The following is an 18,897-nucleotide window of genomic DNA, read 5'->3' as shown; positions in this document are numbered from 1 at the left end:
TCAGGGCGGTGCTGCTTTGACATATAACGTGCGCCACACACAAGACAGAACTCGCAGCACAGGCTTCATGTCTCACCCAGTCAAATTATTCTGACACCGGACCAACCAGTCCTAGCACTAACCCCATAATGCCAGACGCCAGGCGGAGCAGCCACTAGATTGCCAATTTTAAAGTCTTAGGTATGACCCGGCCGGGGTTCGAACCCACGACCTCCCGATCACGGGGTGGACGCCTTACCACTAGGCCAACCGTGCCGGACAAGAATTGTAGGTAATTGGAACGTTTCATTATTGACCAAACAAAACATTACATTTACTAGTATGTCGACCTATTGCAGGCATGAAAACTGAAAAAGAAAAAAATACTGAAAACAAAATTCGAAGGCGCGTAGCGCCAAGTTTCGCAGGCGCATAGCGCCAAGTTTCGCAGGCGCGAAGCGCCAAGACTTCTAGGGGGGTCTGGGGGCATGCTCCCCCGGAAAAATTGTTTTTCAAGGGTGCAATTTGGTGCAATCTGGGGCTATCTGAGCCTTAAAATTGGATTCAAACATGGCCCCAAAACTATTTTAATATAACTATGACTAGGAAAAAAATATAAAAAAAAATTAAAAAAAATAAAAAACACGGACAAATACGGAAAATAAAAAAAAATACGGTTTATTTTTTTCAAAAATACGGAAAATACGGAAAATACAGAGAATTTTCATGCCTGCTATTGGTCTTTTGAGTAGACAGACAGACAAACACTAATGATACAAATAATAAAATGATTTCAAAATCGATGATGAAACTCGCTTGCAAAAAGCAGGTGAGATAATGCCAATAATGAACCATTCCAACAAGTTGAACAACCTACAATTCTTGGGGTTTTATTCTGAATTCTGGAACGTTACCAGTCCATCTGTTTCTGGATGTTTGCTTCAAAAGCAAGAGTATTCACTCTTTCACACCCCATAAAACCCGACAGAGTTATTTCCGGAATTCATCTACTGATGTACACTGGGCAACAGTACCTCACTCGTGTCCTTGAGTTTGAACTTGCGTGCGATGTGACTGCGTGCAAACTTGCAGCCGTTGAAGTACATACTCCACGAGCATCCAAAGGAGAAGGAGGCACCGCGACGTATCAAGTCCACGCCCTGACAGGCACACGTTTTCCTGTGGGGGAAAAGACAAGTAATGTCTCAGTACAACGTATAACATTTTGTAGATTGACAAAAAGTTGTGAGAAACAAAGGTAGGTATAATAATTAGCGCTCTAAATACATCTTTCTTTCTTTCTTTATTTGGTGTTTAACGTCGTTTTAAACCACGAAGGTTATATCACAACGGGGAAAGGGGGGAGATGGGATAGAGCCACTTGTCAATTGTTTCTTGTTCACAAAAGCACTAATCAAAAATTTGCTCCAGGGGCTTGCAACGTAGTACAATGTATTACCTTACTGGGAGAATGCAAGTTCACAGTACAAAGGACTTAACATTTCTTACATACTGCTTGACTAAAATCTTTACAAAAATTTACTATATTCTATACAAGAAACACTTCACAAGGGTAAAAGGAGAAACAGAATCCGTTAGTCGCCTCTTACGACATGCTGGGGAGCATCAGGTAAATTCTTCCCCCTAACCCGCGGGGGGTCTCTAAATACATACAACATGTAATATAGTCAGTGAGAGTTATGTGGAACCATTCTCCTGGCACCTGAGAGAAGAATCAGCGTTAAAATGCACAAGCGACGTTCATGTTTTCCCCTTCAAAGTTCCCATGCTAACTTTCTGTACATTCAAAAGACACTGACAACTTTATCACCATTCAGTTTAATGTTATTACAGGACCGTAACAAAAACTTTAAGCAGACCCAGAAAACGGAAAATCTCAACTCTTCTTGAGCAGAGATCAAACACACAATCAACGACACCTCTGTGTTGTAAACGCAGTAAATCACAGCAAACACTGACAATGAAATCTCCCATACTGACCTCTCATTGGTTGCACATCGGCGGTCAGTCTCAAAGCCGTTTTTTGTGAGAGTGGACACGAGGTATCCATACAGAGAGTCTGCCTCTTGACTGTCGACTCCCTCCCAGGCCACGATGACCACTATGATGTAAGCAGTGTCACAAAAGTGACCCGGTCGCTTGCGAGCCACACACAGGTACTTCTCTTCTGGGCCAGATCGCCGAATAATCTGAAAACGATTTCTAGTAGAGAAATTTGTCAAACACACAACCAAACTGAAAAAAAACAGCCACAGACACAATAAAGGAAACAGAAAAGAAAATGCAAGTACAATACAAACCAAATTCCGCCAAGAAAAGATTCATACAGTAGCATAGAATAAATTATGACAACATTCTAAATGCCTTTCAAACTGGCAAACAGGGAAAACAACTGACATCTCTCTCCCAAAGTTTAGCATTAAAACAACACAGTTCAGAGACATCGCGGGCAGAGAAAATGTTCCCTCTTAATCTTCACCGCGCTGGCAGCAAAGCCCCTCACGCAGAAGTGTTTTCAGACAGGCCAGACACAGGTTGTCCCGGAGGTGAACAGCGACACCTTTACTTTCCGTCTCCTTCACATTTCACCATGGCCTAAACTTTGGGCGATATATTTTCAACAACTTGCGCATACTCTGCTAGGATGTATTTCACCCGATACATTTGGACAGTTTGGCATTATTTCCCACATCAACACCTCACGCATCCTCTACCTGGATATGATATTTCATCAGATAAATAAAATGCCATGGTACTAGGTCCATGTACACAGTACAAGGTGTATTTCTTGGAAGCTCACATTTGGTGGTTGTGCATGTATCCTTCTGAATAGACAAATTCCGAAAATAACTTGGGTTTGTACGGGTTGTAACAGAGTGAATGCCCTTGTATTTTACTCGGACAAAAATATGAGGGTCCAATCACTGCGAGGAGTGTGTCGAAAACACATGGACAGGAGCATGTGTGAAGTTATTTGTCAGAGGAAAAGCAAGGGTATTCACTCTTTCATCGCCCATACAAACCCGACAGTTATTCAAAAAAATATCATCTACTGTGCAGAAGTAAACATCAATGTAATGCGTATAAAACAAGTAAACCTTACCCATTTGGCGATTGGACATCCCTCAGAGCTGCGTCCTTCTTTCCCAGTGTAGTGTATCTTCTCAATCCTGATTGCATTGCCACTCAAACCAGTTCTGAAAGCACAGTGCGAGTCAAACAAGCATTAGAGACAGCCAAACACTACGATCAGATCAGATCGGATGGGATCAGATCAGATCAGATTTCATTTAGTCCTGTGAGGTTACCCCCGTGGAAGAGATGGAGATAAAGATGGCCAGTCAAATCAACAGACCCATTTAGACGTACAAAGATGAACAAAATGACCACTTCTTCCTGAACAGACTTTCTTTGCATAACAAGCCCTCACAGTTAAGAATCATATAAACAAAGTGTTGTTGGTTTTTTTTTAATGTTTTTTTTAAAACATATTTTTTTTTTTTTAAAGTACAAGAGATAATAAAAAATTCTAAATTCCATTAAAAAACAAGAAATTCCCTCAAGGAAAAACCTTGGTGAAAGGGAAATAACCTTCTCAGTTGGTGGCAGTGAGAATGGGTGCAGTGAGAATGGTTATTTCCCTTTGACCAACGGGGGTGTTTCTCTATGTAAGTCCTTGTAGAATCTTAATCCAGCAATAACTCCGTAACCGTGTGTTTGACTGGTCCCAATTTTTGTAAGGACCGTCTCAGGAATGTATAGAACCTGTTCACCAAGTTTGGTGACGATCGGTCCGTTCATTCTTGAGATCTACTTGCGAACACAAACACCGCACAAACACATCGAGTGAAACCTATACACACCCCTATACCGGGGGGTGTAAAAAGACTACATTACATGCTACCAAACAAGAACAGCCATGCAACTTAAAACGTTGTACACACATGTATCAGGATATTTCTGGCTCAAAAAAAATACCAACCTCTTTTCCATAACCTGACGTACCCCAGGTACATCTTTAGCGGCACCCAACTGTGTGTAGTACGGCCCCTCTATGCTTTCGTTGAACTCATCTGGTGACACATACACAGAACAATGAATAATATTAATCCCTTGGTGACAGGTAAAAAATAGAATCTTACAGGTTAATAAGACTGGATATCAGTCATAGTCACACCTCCAATACTCATCATACTTGTGCGAGAAAAAATTAAAAACCTGCGCACATTTTTCAAAATCATTTCATAAAATATATCTCTGTAATCATGATCATTAAGTTCATTATTATCATCTTAGTGATGCATGCATACTGCAAGCAACTACCATGTACAGTGGACTGAAACCCTCCATTCAAGACAGCCCAAAATATCAAAAAACAAGTCGCGTAAGGCGAAATTACTACATTTAGTCAAGCTGTGGAACTCACAGAATGAAACTGAACGCACTGCATTTTTTCAAAATGACCGTAGTCCGCCGCTAGTGCAAAAAGCAGTGGAAGTGACGAGCCTGTACATGCTTAGCACGGTAGCGGTTGCGCTGTGCTGCATAGCACGCTTTACTGTACCTCTCTTCGTTTTAACTTTCTGAGCGTGTTTTTAATCCAAACATATCATATCTATGTTTTTGGAATCAGGAACCGACAAGGAATAAGATGAAATTGTTTTTAAAACGATTTCGGAAATTTAATTTTAATCATAATTTTTTTATTTTTTATTTTCAGAGCTTGTTTTTAATCCGAATATAACATATTTATATGTTTTTGGAATCAGAGCATGATGCAGAATAAAATAAAAGTAATTTTGGATCGTTTTATAAAAAATAATTTTAATTACAATTTTCAGATTTTTAATGACCAAAGTCATTAATTAATTGTTAAGCCTACATGCTCAAATGCAATAGCGAAGTCCGGCCTTCGTCGAAGATTGCTTGGCCAAAATTTCAATCAATTAGATTGAAAAATGAAGGTGTGACAGTGCCGCCTCAACTTTTACAAAAAGCCGGATATGACGTCATAAAATACATTTATCGAAAAAATGAAAAAAACGTCTGGGGATATCATACCCAAAAATGGAGGTTAATTTAGATGCTATGAACAGAAAAGCAAGGTCTTCAAAGATGCAGAGCACTCTTCTAAGATCTGAGAAATAAAGTGAAGTAAGCGTTCTAAATACATACGGCATGTAAGTTGTAACAAAGAGGCGTTTGCATGTAATCCTCTCTCAACATCCAACTTACAGTTTGGCCCCAGACAGTTGCACTTTGGCGCCACCTCTGGTTTGTTGGTGCGAAGTCGATCGTCCAACTCCTCTTCAGGGGACATGTGAGCGAGGCTGGGCTCCAGGGTGGGCAGAGTAAACGGCGGAAGTCTGCTGGTCTGATTGACAGAGTTCGGAGCCGTATTATCCGTTTTACTCCCCGCCCCATTGAGTGTCGTTCCTGCTTTGGCCTTTTTGCTAGACCCATCTGCAGGTTTTGAAAGTCTGATGCCATTATGTGGTTGAATTCCGCTGTGAAGTCCCGTAGTACCAGAGAGTCCAAAGCTGCTTGCTCGTCCTGATGCATTATTTTGGGGTACATTGCTGCTCTGATGTAAATGGCCGGCCCTCCCTGAATGTCCATGATCTCCCGGTGCTGCTAATGACCCTGGACTGTGCAACGTCCCAAGCTTGCTCTGTGGTGAACACTGCCCCAGATTTACTGACTGGGGAAAACCACTCTGCGTTGCCAAGGATCCGAAACTCTTTGGTGACCAATCGCCTCTCAGAGGTCCCAGACTGTCCACGTCTGGTTTTCTCTGCCAGGTGTCTGGGACGGGCTGAGCCCTGCCCTGTGTTCTACCACTTTCATCTGTGGCGGCTTTGAAGCCGTTGAGTGCTGCCTTCATGCTGTTGTTTTCATATGGATGTGGTGCTGATCTGCCAAAGTTTTCTGGTTTGGTGTTGACAGCTGTGTTAGCTGTCAGCGTCTTTTGCTGAATGATTCCATTGCTGCCTGTTTTAAAGTCCGGGTGGTAATCATTGTATGGTTTGCTACCATTGAGGTCAATCTTCTCTGTGTTAGGAATACCGCTGCTGTGAAAAATCTGTCTGGTGTTGCTGACACCATGCACATCTGGCTTGAAGTTTTGTGTGTGCATGTCCGTACCAGGTTTCATGATCTTTATACCGCTATCCCCTGAAGACAGAAAATCTCCGCCACCAGCAGTTTTCAGGTTACTATTGTCTCTAAGAGGTTCTTGCAATGCAGGGCTGCCTTTGAGAAGTTTTCTGTCCATGCTTTCAAGCGACGGCTGCGTTTGATTCACTGATGGTTTTTTAACCTTCTTCTTAGTTCCTGGAGAAGTCACCCCAGTGTTCACTAACGTGTGGTTTGCCTGAGAATTCAAATTGTGGTGATAAGCAGCAGCAGGCACAGAGCCAAACGCTGGGTGCACAGGCTCCATCTTCAAGCCAGCAAAAGCACCAAAAGGTGGAAGAGCTCTTGATGATGCTAAACCATCAGGGAGAGAGTTGTCAGGAGAGGGGGGAAGCTGAGGTGCTTTAGCCTTGTTGGGGGACCTCTTCTTCTTGGCTTTCTTGGGTGCAGAAACTTGTGTTGTGGAATTGAGAGGGAGTGGGTGTGGTTGCTGTGCGTCAATACCTGAGATCATGTGGGCAGTTTGTGACCAAGTTGTGTTGAGGTCACAGGTAAGGGAAGGCTCCAAATCCTGGACTTTGACATGCATGGCTGATTCTGGTGCAAATGAGGAGGACATTATGCCAGGCAATGATGCATCCACTGATCCGTTCATCCACTTTGTTGAGGTGGTCGATGAACCCTGCAGCAAACTCTCAATGGTGCTCTGAAGATAGGATACACCACTACCAGTAGCTCTCAGCGATGTTGGCATTCGTGAAGCCTTGAGATCTTTCAAAATCTTCTCCTTGGCAATTTTCTCTTCCATTGCAGCTCGGTTAATTTCAAACTGCTGAAAATAACCCTTGGTCGATGTTGGGGCAGATTGAAGAAGCTGTTCCTTAGAAATATCCTCTAAGTCTAAAGCAGCATGATTCAATTCAAACGGCTGAAAGTTGCCCTTGGTAACCGAAGAGGGAGGGGGAAGGGGCTGCTTCTTCAAAATGTTCTGCTCTTGAGCCGTACGGTTCATATCAAATTGCTGGAAGTTACCCTTTGTAGGAGCAGAAGGAAAAGGCTGCTCTACAGGTTTACCCGTATGATGAGGAGAGTGAGGTGTGATGGTATGAGTATTCTCTCGATGAGATGGACTGATTAAGCTGCCATTTATTTTGGGAGAGCCGCTGTGAGCGAGAGGAACACTACTGTTCGGTGGTTTGGGGGAACCACTTTGAAAAGGTAAAACGTGCTTTTCTACCGAGGTGTCATCTGAAAGCGTGTAAGTCCTATCATTCATTGCCACACCCTTTGCTGGCAATTCTGAAACATCTGATGGAAATTGAGATGATGGAGCAGCCACAGCACTCATCTGATCGCTGAAGACCTGGGGATGGAGGTGAGGAGTGGAGTTTTCATGAACTGGAGTGCTACTCTTGCTGACTGCAGCATCAGTGGTAGGGGTACCAGACGGCAGCACTGACTGACTTTCAGAAGAGTCATTTGAGCACTGCGATGAAAGCTGAACATGTGGGCTTGATGCCTTGGAAGCCAATGCAGGACTTCCGCCACAGTTTTCATAAAGTAAGGTGTCTGTTCCTTTCCCGCCAACCTCACTGCAATTAGCCTGATTGGACTTCCTTATGCTGCCTGGGCTGCTAGAATTATGGCTTGATTTCTTTATGCCATCCTGACTATTACTGTTAGAACTATGCTTGTCAGCCGGAGATGTACCCGTTGTTACGCCCTGCACAGCATTCGCTGCTGCAAACTTTTTGGCTTCTTCCTCGGCTTCCTGTATGTGCTGCGGCTTTGCCGTCCGCCTTCGCTTGCAGGGGCTAGAAGAGCCCAGCAACTTCTCCCTTTCGATGATTTCCAGGATTTTGGACATGGGAATGGGATCTTGCGGCTCTTTGGGTTTGACGTCTGTGTTGCTTGAGGCTGAGGACATGGTGCTAGTTCTGCTGGCCGGACGAGAGGTGGACAGCTCCTGCGAGTCTGTAGACTGGCGCCTGTGTTCAGAGTAAAACTGGATCGAGTTGGTGAAGGTGGCAGCGGTGGTGGTGGAGGGAAGAGTGTGGGTGGTGAGGGTGAAGCTGCCTGAAGATTGTAATGAGTGGGGGAAAATGTTGCCGTCTTTTGACGACATACTCGCTGGCAGGGTGGGAGCTGCATTTTTCGCACAAAGTACCTTAGGTTCAGACCTGGGTATGTACGGCTGTGAGGTAAACCCTACAGCGAAAACGTCTCCAGGCGTGTGTGCTTTGCTGTTGCCTGCTAGGGCAGGATCTGTTAATGAAGGTACAACCTCTTTTAATTTCTTGGGCTTCTTCACTTTCTTCTTCACTGCTTCTCCGTCTTCCGCCGCTTTCTGTTTGGCTTTCTTTTTTGGCGTCTGTGGCTGCCAACCTTCAGTCTGTTGGCTAAAAACACTGGTCTGGCATGCAGCGGCCTGCAGGCTGGCTTGTTTGGCTAAGTGAACACTGTCAATGCTTGGGTTTATAGAGTCGTGCTGTAGCTTGGATGACGGGTGATTAAACTGCTGTCCAGTAGGCGCAACTGGGTGGGCGCCTTGGGTTGGCGAGTGAAGGTAAGCAGGTAAATGGCCCTGATGGGGTTCGAGACCTTTCTCCGGAAAAGCTCTCATGTTGGTGGATGGGTTTCCAGGTGGAAGAAATGTTTTAGGGTGAACGGATAAGTGAAGGGGTGTGGTGTAGGGACTGCCGTTCCCAGTGAACAAAGTCTGGTCGTCGGCCGGGAAGGCGTATGGGTCGAATCCAGGGTTATCTTTCGGGGACAGGACGAGGCCAGGGCTCTCTCTAGGCGAGAGAACCCTGCGGCCTGTGTTCCCGGGTGAGGGGACTGCCACATTATCCATGGTGAACACCTGAACGCTACTGCATGGGGCACCTCACCAAGGGTCATGGGAACCCATCTATGGTTCCTGAAACACACAGAAAGTTGGCTTTAGTCTCTGGGGTGACTATAACAATAATACAGAATAAAGCAAAAAAGGACAGGAGCAAAACAAGGACTGAAGGACAGAAATCATGATCAAGGCAATTAATTGTGGTCTTGAGGCTTTTCACAACCTTTGAGAATAAAACTTGATGCAGCTTCACTGTGAAAATTAACAACAGATCTTGATTACCTCTGTCTACTAAAAATATCAAATGTGAAATGCAATTCCCATATACTGTATATATTCTGAATAGCTAAATGATTCACTTTTTTACATTTTGTCAAGTTTTGACTAAATGTTTTAACATAGAGGGGGAATCGAGACGAGGGTCATGGTGTATGTGTGTATGTGTGTATGTGTGTGTGTGTGTGTAGAGCGATTCAGAGTAAACTACTGGACCGATCTTTATGAAATTTGACATGAGAGTTCCTGGGTATGATATCCCCGGACGTTTTTTTCATTTTTTCGATAAATGTCTTTGATGACGTCATATCCGGCTTTTTGTAAAAGTTGAGGCGACACTGTCACACCCTCATTTTTCAATCAAATTGATTGAAATTTTGGCCAAGCAATCTTCGACGAAGGCCGAACTTCGGTATTGCATTTCAGCTTGGTGGCCTAAAAATTAATTAATGACTTTGGTCATTAAAAATCTGAAAATTGTAAATAAATAAAAAATAAATTATAAAACGATCCAAATTTACGTTCATCTTATTCTTCATCATTTTCTGATTCCAAAAACATATAAATGTTATATTTGGATTAAAAACAAGCTCTGAAAATTAAAAAAATTAAAAATTATGATCAAAATTAAATTTTTGAAATCAATATAAAAACACATTCATCTTATTCCTTGTCGGTTTCTGATTCCAAAAACATATAGATATGATATGTTTGGATTAAAAACACGCTCAGAAAGTTCAAACGAAGAGAGGTACAGTAAAGCGTGCTATGAAGCACAGCGCAACCGCTATCGCGCCAAACAGGCTCGTCACTTTCACTGCCTTTTGCACTAGCGGCGGGCTACGTTCAATTTCATTCTGTGAGTTCCACAGCTTGACTAAATGTAGTAATTTCGCCTTACGCGACTTGTTTCTCTTTGCAAACCTAGCTTGTTCTACTCTGTCAATGACTGCATGACTTGATTTTTGTGCATTGTGGCCCACTAAACTTTACTTCAACTGCATTTTCTATATAAAAAAAAATTACTAACACTAAGAGTAAACATTCTGGGCAAATGCACCAAAACAGACCCTGATCCGAAACGATCAACAACTGAATGTATCATAAAAAGAAGCTTAAAACAAATCACAGGCTACTATACCGGCCTGCACAATAAAATGTAAGCACCACTCAGTGTCTGACACTTTTGCCTGTCTAGACAAGATTTGAATATTTTTCTTTTTTTTCCTTCTTTTTATGGAGAGAATATCACTACCTAGAGGGCCTTAATGGCATACTTCAAAATGGCTTCGAATTCCAGCAATGCATAGAGCTTTGTACGCAGGCATTTGCAATCCAACATGTCACTCACACATAGTAATCAAAAAGGGTTTGTGAGTGCACACTAACAACCCTTGACAAAAGGTAACAGCTGAAATAACTGGGGGAACACAATAGGCAAGGTTGTTCTCTAAACCTTAGACCAGGGTATGCAGGTACATACTGATACATGAAGCACAGAAATGTCTATTCTGTTTACCGGAGCCTGGCTTTATGTTCACTGAATGTACACACTGAGCTGCATAATATTCTCCTTTGAGTTTGAGAGAGTTGACAAGTGAATGTCCGGTTGGAAAGATCCAGTGAAGTTATTGCAGAATTGCTGAACAATGTTTGCAGACATACAAATGTGTCTTAGCTGTCCTGGATGTGTATTTCTAAAGAATGGCCCAGGAAGATGAGGAAGATGAGGAAGATGAGGAGGCATGAACAAAAGCAAAATAAAACATTTCAAAAACAGAAACAGCAACAAATTCGCAACAACGGTACTCAGCCACATAACTTTTACTTTAGAAAAAGGGAATTATAAATTACCCAAAAAATAAAAACCACAACTGGAATTAGAAATTGTTTTCTCTGTGTGTGTTTAAAAATAAAAAACACAACTGAAATTACAAATTGTTTTCTCTGTGTGTGTTTAAAAATTACATTATGTCTTATTTTCTTCGCGCATGTGTTGGTGCGTGCGTACGTCTGTGTCTGTATATTTTGTATTCGTACGTACGCATGCATACATGTTCTCTTTCTCTCTTCCAGTTCAAAAGCTTCAGAATATGCATGTCCTTTCTACTTGAGCTTAAATGGTAAGCAAACCTTTCTTCACCAAAAGGCTAGCTGAATATCACTAAATTGTAAGGACAAGAAAATAGCTTTACAATACCTGCAAACACAGTCAGCTTGAAGCTAATAAAACAGGCTACTGTGTGCTTTAAATGGAGAAGCAGCTGGTAGAGCAATAAAAACATATGACCCAGATCAGTTATGCAGGCAGAGAGAAGTATGTTTATCACAGGCGCTAAACTTTTAGACAGCCTTTGAAAGCAAAATCGCGGAAAAAATCTGCATAAAAAGAACTCTACCTGGGGAAAAGTGCACCAGACACCTGGTGCCCGCTCCCCCCCTCCCACCTCCACACACACACCTGGCTTTGCCTCAACTGTTTTTCTATCAAAGGCAATCATACTGAAAATGGTGCATGACTGACACTGTGACAGTGAAAGTACTCAAACCAAAACTGAGCACAGTCTTTTGTGACAAAGCTTTTCACTGGTATCACTATCTTCACTGGTATCACTATCTTCCCTGGTATCACTATCAGTTTTATTGCCCTTATTTCACCCAGTGTCTAAAGTGTTGTTAAAGGCCCACTCTGCCTTGTGAAAATAATTCCCTCACTGTCTCAGATCTGGCTGGCCAGGCTATAACATGAGATTCAGACCATCCCTACACTTGGTCACAAACCAACAAGTCGCGTAAAGCGAAATTACTACATTTAGTCAAGCTGTGGAACTCACAGAATGAAACTGAACGCACTGCATTTTTTCACAATGACCGTAGTCCACCGCTAGTGCAAAAGGCAGTGAAAGTGACGAGTCTGTTCAGCGCGGTAGCGGTTGCGCTGTGCTGCATAGCACGCTTTACTGTACCTCTCTTCGTTTTAACTTTCTGAGCGTGTTTTTAATCCAAACATATCCAATCTATATGTTTTTGGAATCAGGAACCGACAAGGAATAAGAGGAAATTGTTTTTAAAACGATTTTGGAAATTTATTTTTATCATAATTTTTATATTTTTAATTTTCAGAGCTTGTTTTTAATCCGAATATAACATATCTATATGTTTTTGGAATCAGAAAATGATGAAGAATAAAATAAAAGTAATTTTGGATCGTTTTATAAAAAATAATTTTAATTACAATTTTCAGATTTATAATGACCAAAGTCATTAATCAATTTTTAAGCCTCCATGCTGAAATGCAATACCGAAGTCCGGCCTTTGTCGAAGATTGCTTGGCCAAAATTTTAAACAATTTGATTGAAAAATGAAGGTGTGACAGTGCCGCCTCAACTTTTACAAAAAGCCGCATATGACGTCATAAGACATTTATCAAAAAAAACGTCTGGGGATATCATACCCAGGAACTCTCATGTAAAATTTCATAAAGATCGGTCCAGTAGTTTACTCTGAATCGCTTTACACACACACACGCACAGACACACACATACACCACGACCCTCGTCTCGATTTCCCCTCTATGTTAAAACATTTAGTCTTCTTCTTCTTCTTCTGCGTTCGATGTAAAACATTTAGTCAAAACTTGACTAAATGTAAAAATGAACACCCGGATTGCTTGCTACAGTGGAGGGAGAGTTGAAATTTTCTAATAAATTAATATCCGAAAAAAGCACCAGATCTGAGACAGTGAGGCAAACAGTTTTCACGAGGCGGAGTGTTTTCACGAGGCGGAGTGTTTTCACAGTCTTTAATGTCATTTGCTAAGAACAATCCATGAAAAAAGAAGTCTAACAGCATTAAATTAATATATATTTGAATGTAGCCTCAAAAGCCCAACGATGAATCTTACAATAACACTAACAGAGTGACAACTTTTTCTACAAGTATTACAGTCATGAACCCACTTTTTTTCTTAAACGAGTCAATAACTGAATGCACGAGAAAGGCCACATTTTACAATTCTAGACAAAAACGGATGACAAGGCAACATGCAACATCTTTAAACTGAATAAAAACACATAATCAATCAGTCCTCTTAAGCCCATGAAGTAAAGTGTAACGTCGCTTAGCCAAACACACATCACTTAGACCCCGACGTGGTAAAGCCTGAGCCGACAAGGACCAATGACAGGGAATTCCCTGGACCTTAGTTTAGAACTGGGACATTCATGATCATGTGCAAAATAAAATATAAAAAATCAATTCAAAACAGGCACGCGTCACTCACTTCCTCACTCACTACATTCTACTGGTTATTGCGAAGATTATCATGGACTTTGTGGGCAGGTGGTAGCTTTCGAGAGGTGGTCAAACACGCACCCCAAAAAAGATTAGCTCAATAAAACCACAAAAACTGAAACAGTTAATAAGTTGTGAGTTAACACTATATTTTAAATGTTCGCACCAGTTCTTGTATTGTTTTAGATGGATGAATTTCCACGACCTTTAAAACAGACTGGAAATGAGTGCATGGTATTAATAGCGTAGAGGTCTTTGCTAAGCCTGCGATTGGTTCAACCAGTGAAATGATTTGCACATGTGCATGCACGCACCCAAAATAAAGTTAGACCGATAAAAAACGGGAGTGGTTTACTTGCTTCATAAATAGAAGACTTGTTCTCGTCTCAATAATATTCTGAGACAGAATAAGGGCTTTCAAGAGTGTTAATGGGGGCAATAAGTGCACTGCATGAAAAGCGCAAGGGTCTTGGCTAAGCCAGTAATCAGGTCAGCGGTAAAATCAGCCAGTGAAATGTTTTGACCCAAGTCAACACAGAGGGAGTGCCCAAAGCTAAACTAAGGTCCAGGGGAATCCCCAGACTCCTGACCTTGCTTCAAGGAGGATGTCAAGGCCACTTTTAACAAGCAGGAAACTGAACCGGTGTTGTGCTCTCCGTTTCTGAGAAGTCAGCAGTTCTGTGTGTATCTGTTTCTGATTTATCTAAAACTAAAAGTTACAATTCACTATCTTCCTGTGTAGTGTAATACTGTATTGAGTATTCCCTTTGTCAGTTCGAGATCATGACAAGGGGGGTAAATCATGCAATCAATCCAGGAAACTGATACATAAATGTCAATATAATTTCAATACGGTGTCATTATTGTAGTTTCATTTGCTCTTTATTTTGATGCTCACTCTTCATACATTTTGTTGGGGAAGGTAGGGCGGGGAGGACTGTGAAACTGGGTCAATAAAATAAATGCTATCAAGGTTCTAGTCTCCACCAAATCTAAATTCATAGTGTTTGTGTACTGTTAAACATGTTTTCATGGTAATTATACTACACTACTCAATATTAGGTATCATAAAATACACTACATCAATCTGCAATCAATCTGTGTGGTGAATTATGCCAATGAGACGGTACCTAACATTAACAATACCAATGTTCATTCCCACAGGTTTTCTCTCCCAAAGACTTGCTTCAGTAGCTTCATTCTGGCATAGTCAAACTGAACCGAAAATTACCACAAACGTTTACATTCTCCAAGCAACATAAATGTAATTGTATGCGTGTATATTCTCCACTTGTATGCTGAAAATGCTCAAGATTAATCACAGTAACCGGCAGTGTCTTTTTCCCATTTCCTGAAGCTTTAATTATAATTTCAACAGTATTCATAAACAACAGGAAAACGTACGTCTTATGTCTGTTTTGTTTCCAGGCTGTAAGAAAAAATCGTGCAAAACAAAGAGTCAAAGACGTACCAAAATACCTCGACACAAAAACACACACAAAGGCTTCGCTGCCATCCATTAATTTGTTGTGCTAAGCCGAGGTGAAACTGGAAACCATCACTAAAATTACTGTCTTTTGCTATTGGTGGGCTGCCGTCCCTCTTTCAAGTGTTGCCAAGTAACGCAAGACAGCTCTCCACTAATCAATAATGCTTGCATTCAGGATTTAAAAGCCAGTGAATCACATCCATTTGGCTGCTCCACTCCCAAAAGACATTATCTGAATACACACTGGCTCATTCAGCACAGATGGCTTCATAGGATACAGAGGGGGGCCGTGAACTCTCTCTGTCTCTCTCTCTCTCTTTGTGAATGTTGAATGAATGGGTTTTAGGAAAACACCTTTCTGTTTCCTGCGACAATTCACATAGCTTGCTTGGATCTGATACATCAATTATTAAAAGTGTGCCAGTCTAAGTACTGCTACTTCTGCTTTCGGAAAACACTTTTCTGTTCCTGAAACAAATCAGTGTTCACCTGACTTGAATCTAATACATGTACATTAAAATCTTGCATTTGGTTTGGACCCAACATTGATTATAGACAGATTGTCAACAGTACAACTACAACAATGTCTGCTTTTGTTTCAACAATTAGTGGTCTGGTAACAATAATAAATAATTACTGATCTTCTTTGCTAGTTCTTTGCATTCAGAATAGTGATTTTTTTGTTTGTGCTGTTTTGGTGAGTTGTTGTTGGGGTTTTTTTGTGGGTTTTTTTGGGGGGTGGGGGGGGTTCAGTCCTGCCTCTGTGCCAGAGGGAGAGTGTGTTTAGTTCTTTTTCCATGTGAAGTGTTAACTGTAATGTAGAGTCCCGCTTTGTCTTTCTCTTTCTTTCTTTCTTTATTTGGTGTTTAACGTCGTTTTCAACCACGAAGGTTATATTTGTCTTTCTCCCTTTACCTTTTTCTAAATTCATTTGCATAGAAAACAATGAAAACATTGTGGGTTTTTTTTTATTTGATGGAAATTAAATCAGTGATCCATGAACACTGACGGTTTTGCATTACTGTTACATCAAGTCTCTGCACATCTTTCCCTTGGGTGTAAAGTGTGTGCAAATAATTGAATGTGAATAACAAAGCAAAAAAGCAAAACAAAAGAACACTTGATTTTAAATACATGTATGCGACGGGCGCAGTGGCGTGGTGGTAAAACGTCGGCCTCCTAATCGGGAGGTCGTGAGTTCGAATCCCGGTTGCTGCCGCCTGGTGGGTTAAGAGTGGAGATTTTTCCGATCTCACAGGTCAACTTATGTACAGACCTGCTAGTGTCTTAACCCCCTTCGTGTGTACACGCAAGCACAAGACCAAGTGTGCACGGAAAAGATCCTGTAATCCATGTCAGAGTTCGGTGGGTTATAGAAACACAAAAATACCCAGCATGCCTCCCCCGAAATTGGCGTATGGCTGCCTGAATGGCGGGGTAAAAACGGTCATACACGTAAAAATCCACTCGTGCTGAAAACATGAGTGAACGTGGGAGTCTAAGCCCATGAACGAAGAAGAAGAAGAAATACATATATATCCAAGGCAGTGGTACTGTAAAGACTTTGTAAAAATTCAATCTAACAAAACTAAATTAAAAAAATTAATAAAATACAAATAATAAAACTATTTTAATCTCAACATAAGGGTAATGTTTCTGAAAACAGTTGCTAACTTGATTAATATTAGCCCCGATAAATTAACTGGCAGTTTGATTAGAATTTTCTCGAAAATGGTAAAATTCAAAACATTTCTGTCAAAGAAGAACAATAAACCACTAGAAAATTTGAACATTAATTTAAATTAAAGAGAATCATATAAATCATGAAAATGACAAAATCTGTAAAAGTAAGAATTCACAAGAAAAAACTGTACTGCCATGAACTTCATTTTCTGAAACTGAAACGTTCCATGCATGCATGTTCATCCTTTTAGTTTTATACCAATAAATTGTAAAGCTTCCTATTCTGGTTTTTTCTTTTCTTTTCCTTTTCTTTTTATTTTTATTGGTTGGGGGAGGGGGAGGGAGGTGGTGGTTAACTGTGGCAGTTGTAGATTAGCTCCCTTTGACAGTTATCGGTAAATGGCCTATCCTTGATTGGTATGAAAGGAGAGAAGAATTTTAGCTGAATAAAAGCAGACCACATGCTGGCGTCTGAGTGAAGTCTGTCTATAACAGTTAACCTCCGGACTAGTACTCTGCATTCAATAACAATGAAAGAAAGAAAGAAATGAATAGATAAAAAAAGTTTGTTTCATAAAAAAATATTGTTAAAAAAACCTTAAAGAAGTACATACTTAAAATTTAATTTTGAGATTCATGGCACTGAAATTGTATGAAATTTGAATTGTCAATTGTCAAAAGTATTCGTAATTTTACTTTAATTCAACACAGATCTGAAAAATTCTTATTTATACTTAATTCATCTTACAGTTACATCTAGTTCGTTTGGAATTGCTTCTTTAAGTTTAACTGTTGTTAAAACTTCTTTCTTCTTACTGCTCTGTTACATTTACTCTTGGTATACTTCTAGAAATCAAGGCATTTCCAAAACCCTTGAAGTGTTGACCTGAAGCCGTATATGTGTGTGTATATTTTTCCAGCCACATGCAGGTCATTTAAAGTTAAATTCGATACTGTTTATATCTTTCTCTGTCTTCGGCTTGAAATTCTTATCATGATTACACAAACAAAACTACCCTCAGTACATGGCTTCTCTCAAGAAAAACTACTGCACATTTGTGCAAGGTTATAATACACACATGAGCAACAAAAAACAGTGATAATATACACACTAGAAGTAGAACAACAACTATTACCAGTCTCACTCTCAGTAACTTTTCACTACTCCAACAATTACATTGACCCACATTATATGCATGGTTGTGTTTAAAACTGAACTGACCGAAAATCAAGACCCTTTTGAAGCAAGAATGTGTTTTGACTGTCAGCTACATAGTAGTCTACATGTTACACACAATACAAATTTATGAAACCGGATGAATTGAATGTTGCATGACTGTGTTCCAAAATGACAGCTAACCACACAACTTCAGTCATGCATACCTAAACTACTTGACGTCACTGTGCTAGTCTAGCGTTCCTCATATTTTTAAAAAAATGGGCTCACATATCCACAAGGTTCTTAGCAACAACCACCCGATTATACAAACACCTATTCAACTGCTCAGCCGTATTTGATGACATCTTTCAGCTACCGTCGGCTTGTCATTGTCTGAGGTTTACGTTCCTATTTTTAGACACAGCAATGAACTCGACCAGACAGGTCGCTGAACAGTGGTTGCGTTTGCGGTGTATGTGGGACACTTGCGCCCTTCACATGTCGGGTGCAGCTTTTGCTGGCGAAGCAAAACCCTAGCAAAACAGTTTACGGACATAACTGTACGCAGACACTTGCGTAAAAAGCTATAAGTACCCTCGAATCGACCACCTCTGCTTGGGTCATCCATATTGAATCGGTAACACAACTGTAAACACAATCCACGCGAATCTTGCTTTCATAGTTTCAGTTTCGACCACAGCCAACTCTAGAACGAAAAGGAAATATTCAAATCAATCAATCGAACTCGTACCTCCATTTTCCAATCTGTGAATTAGTCACGGCAAGATCGCCAGAGCCAGCTGGCCTTACAGAAGCGGTGTCTTCTGCTACAACCCTCTCTCACACACATACGGCACATCACGTGACTAAATTGCATGGATTTTCTTTCGGGCGCCGCGCGAGACAGCACGTTCACTTTGCAAGAATTGACCTTGAGATAAGAAAACTCGACGCGGCGTATGACAGTTTTTACAGCGTTTGAGGGAGCTTTCACTCGATAGTAAAAGCGATGATAAT

General features: G+C 41.0%; 1 protein-coding gene across 1 annotated transcript in view; it reads right to left on the bottom strand.

The window, feature by feature from the left end:
* The window catches only part of LOC138958276 (methylcytosine dioxygenase TET-like), a 38,406-nt gene extending 19,720 nt beyond the window's left edge, over positions 1-18,686 (bottom strand). The window contains exons 1-6 of the mRNA XM_070329385.1: positions 18,632-18,686; positions 5,236-9,055; positions 3,983-4,073; positions 3,104-3,197; positions 1,981-2,189; positions 1,014-1,158 (exon numbers count right to left, since the gene is read on the bottom strand). Coding sequence (XP_070185486.1) covers positions 1,014-1,158; positions 1,981-2,189; positions 3,104-3,197; positions 3,983-4,073; positions 5,236-8,989 — 4,293 coding nt within the window. The 5' untranslated portion in view covers positions 8,990-9,055; positions 18,632-18,686. The remainder of the gene's footprint in view (positions 1-1,013; positions 1,159-1,980; positions 2,190-3,103; positions 3,198-3,982; positions 4,074-5,235; positions 9,056-18,631) is intronic.
* Between the last annotated feature and the right edge of the window lie 211 nt (positions 18,687-18,897).

This window comes from Littorina saxatilis, linkage group LG2 (assembly GCF_037325665.1).
Source record: "Littorina saxatilis isolate snail1 linkage group LG2, US_GU_Lsax_2.0, whole genome shotgun sequence".
Lineage (NCBI taxonomy): Eukaryota > Metazoa > Mollusca > Gastropoda > Littorinimorpha > Littorinidae > Littorina > Littorina saxatilis.
The sequence above is the reverse complement of the archived record's forward strand: the minus strand, read 5'-3'. Positions and strand labels throughout refer to the sequence as shown.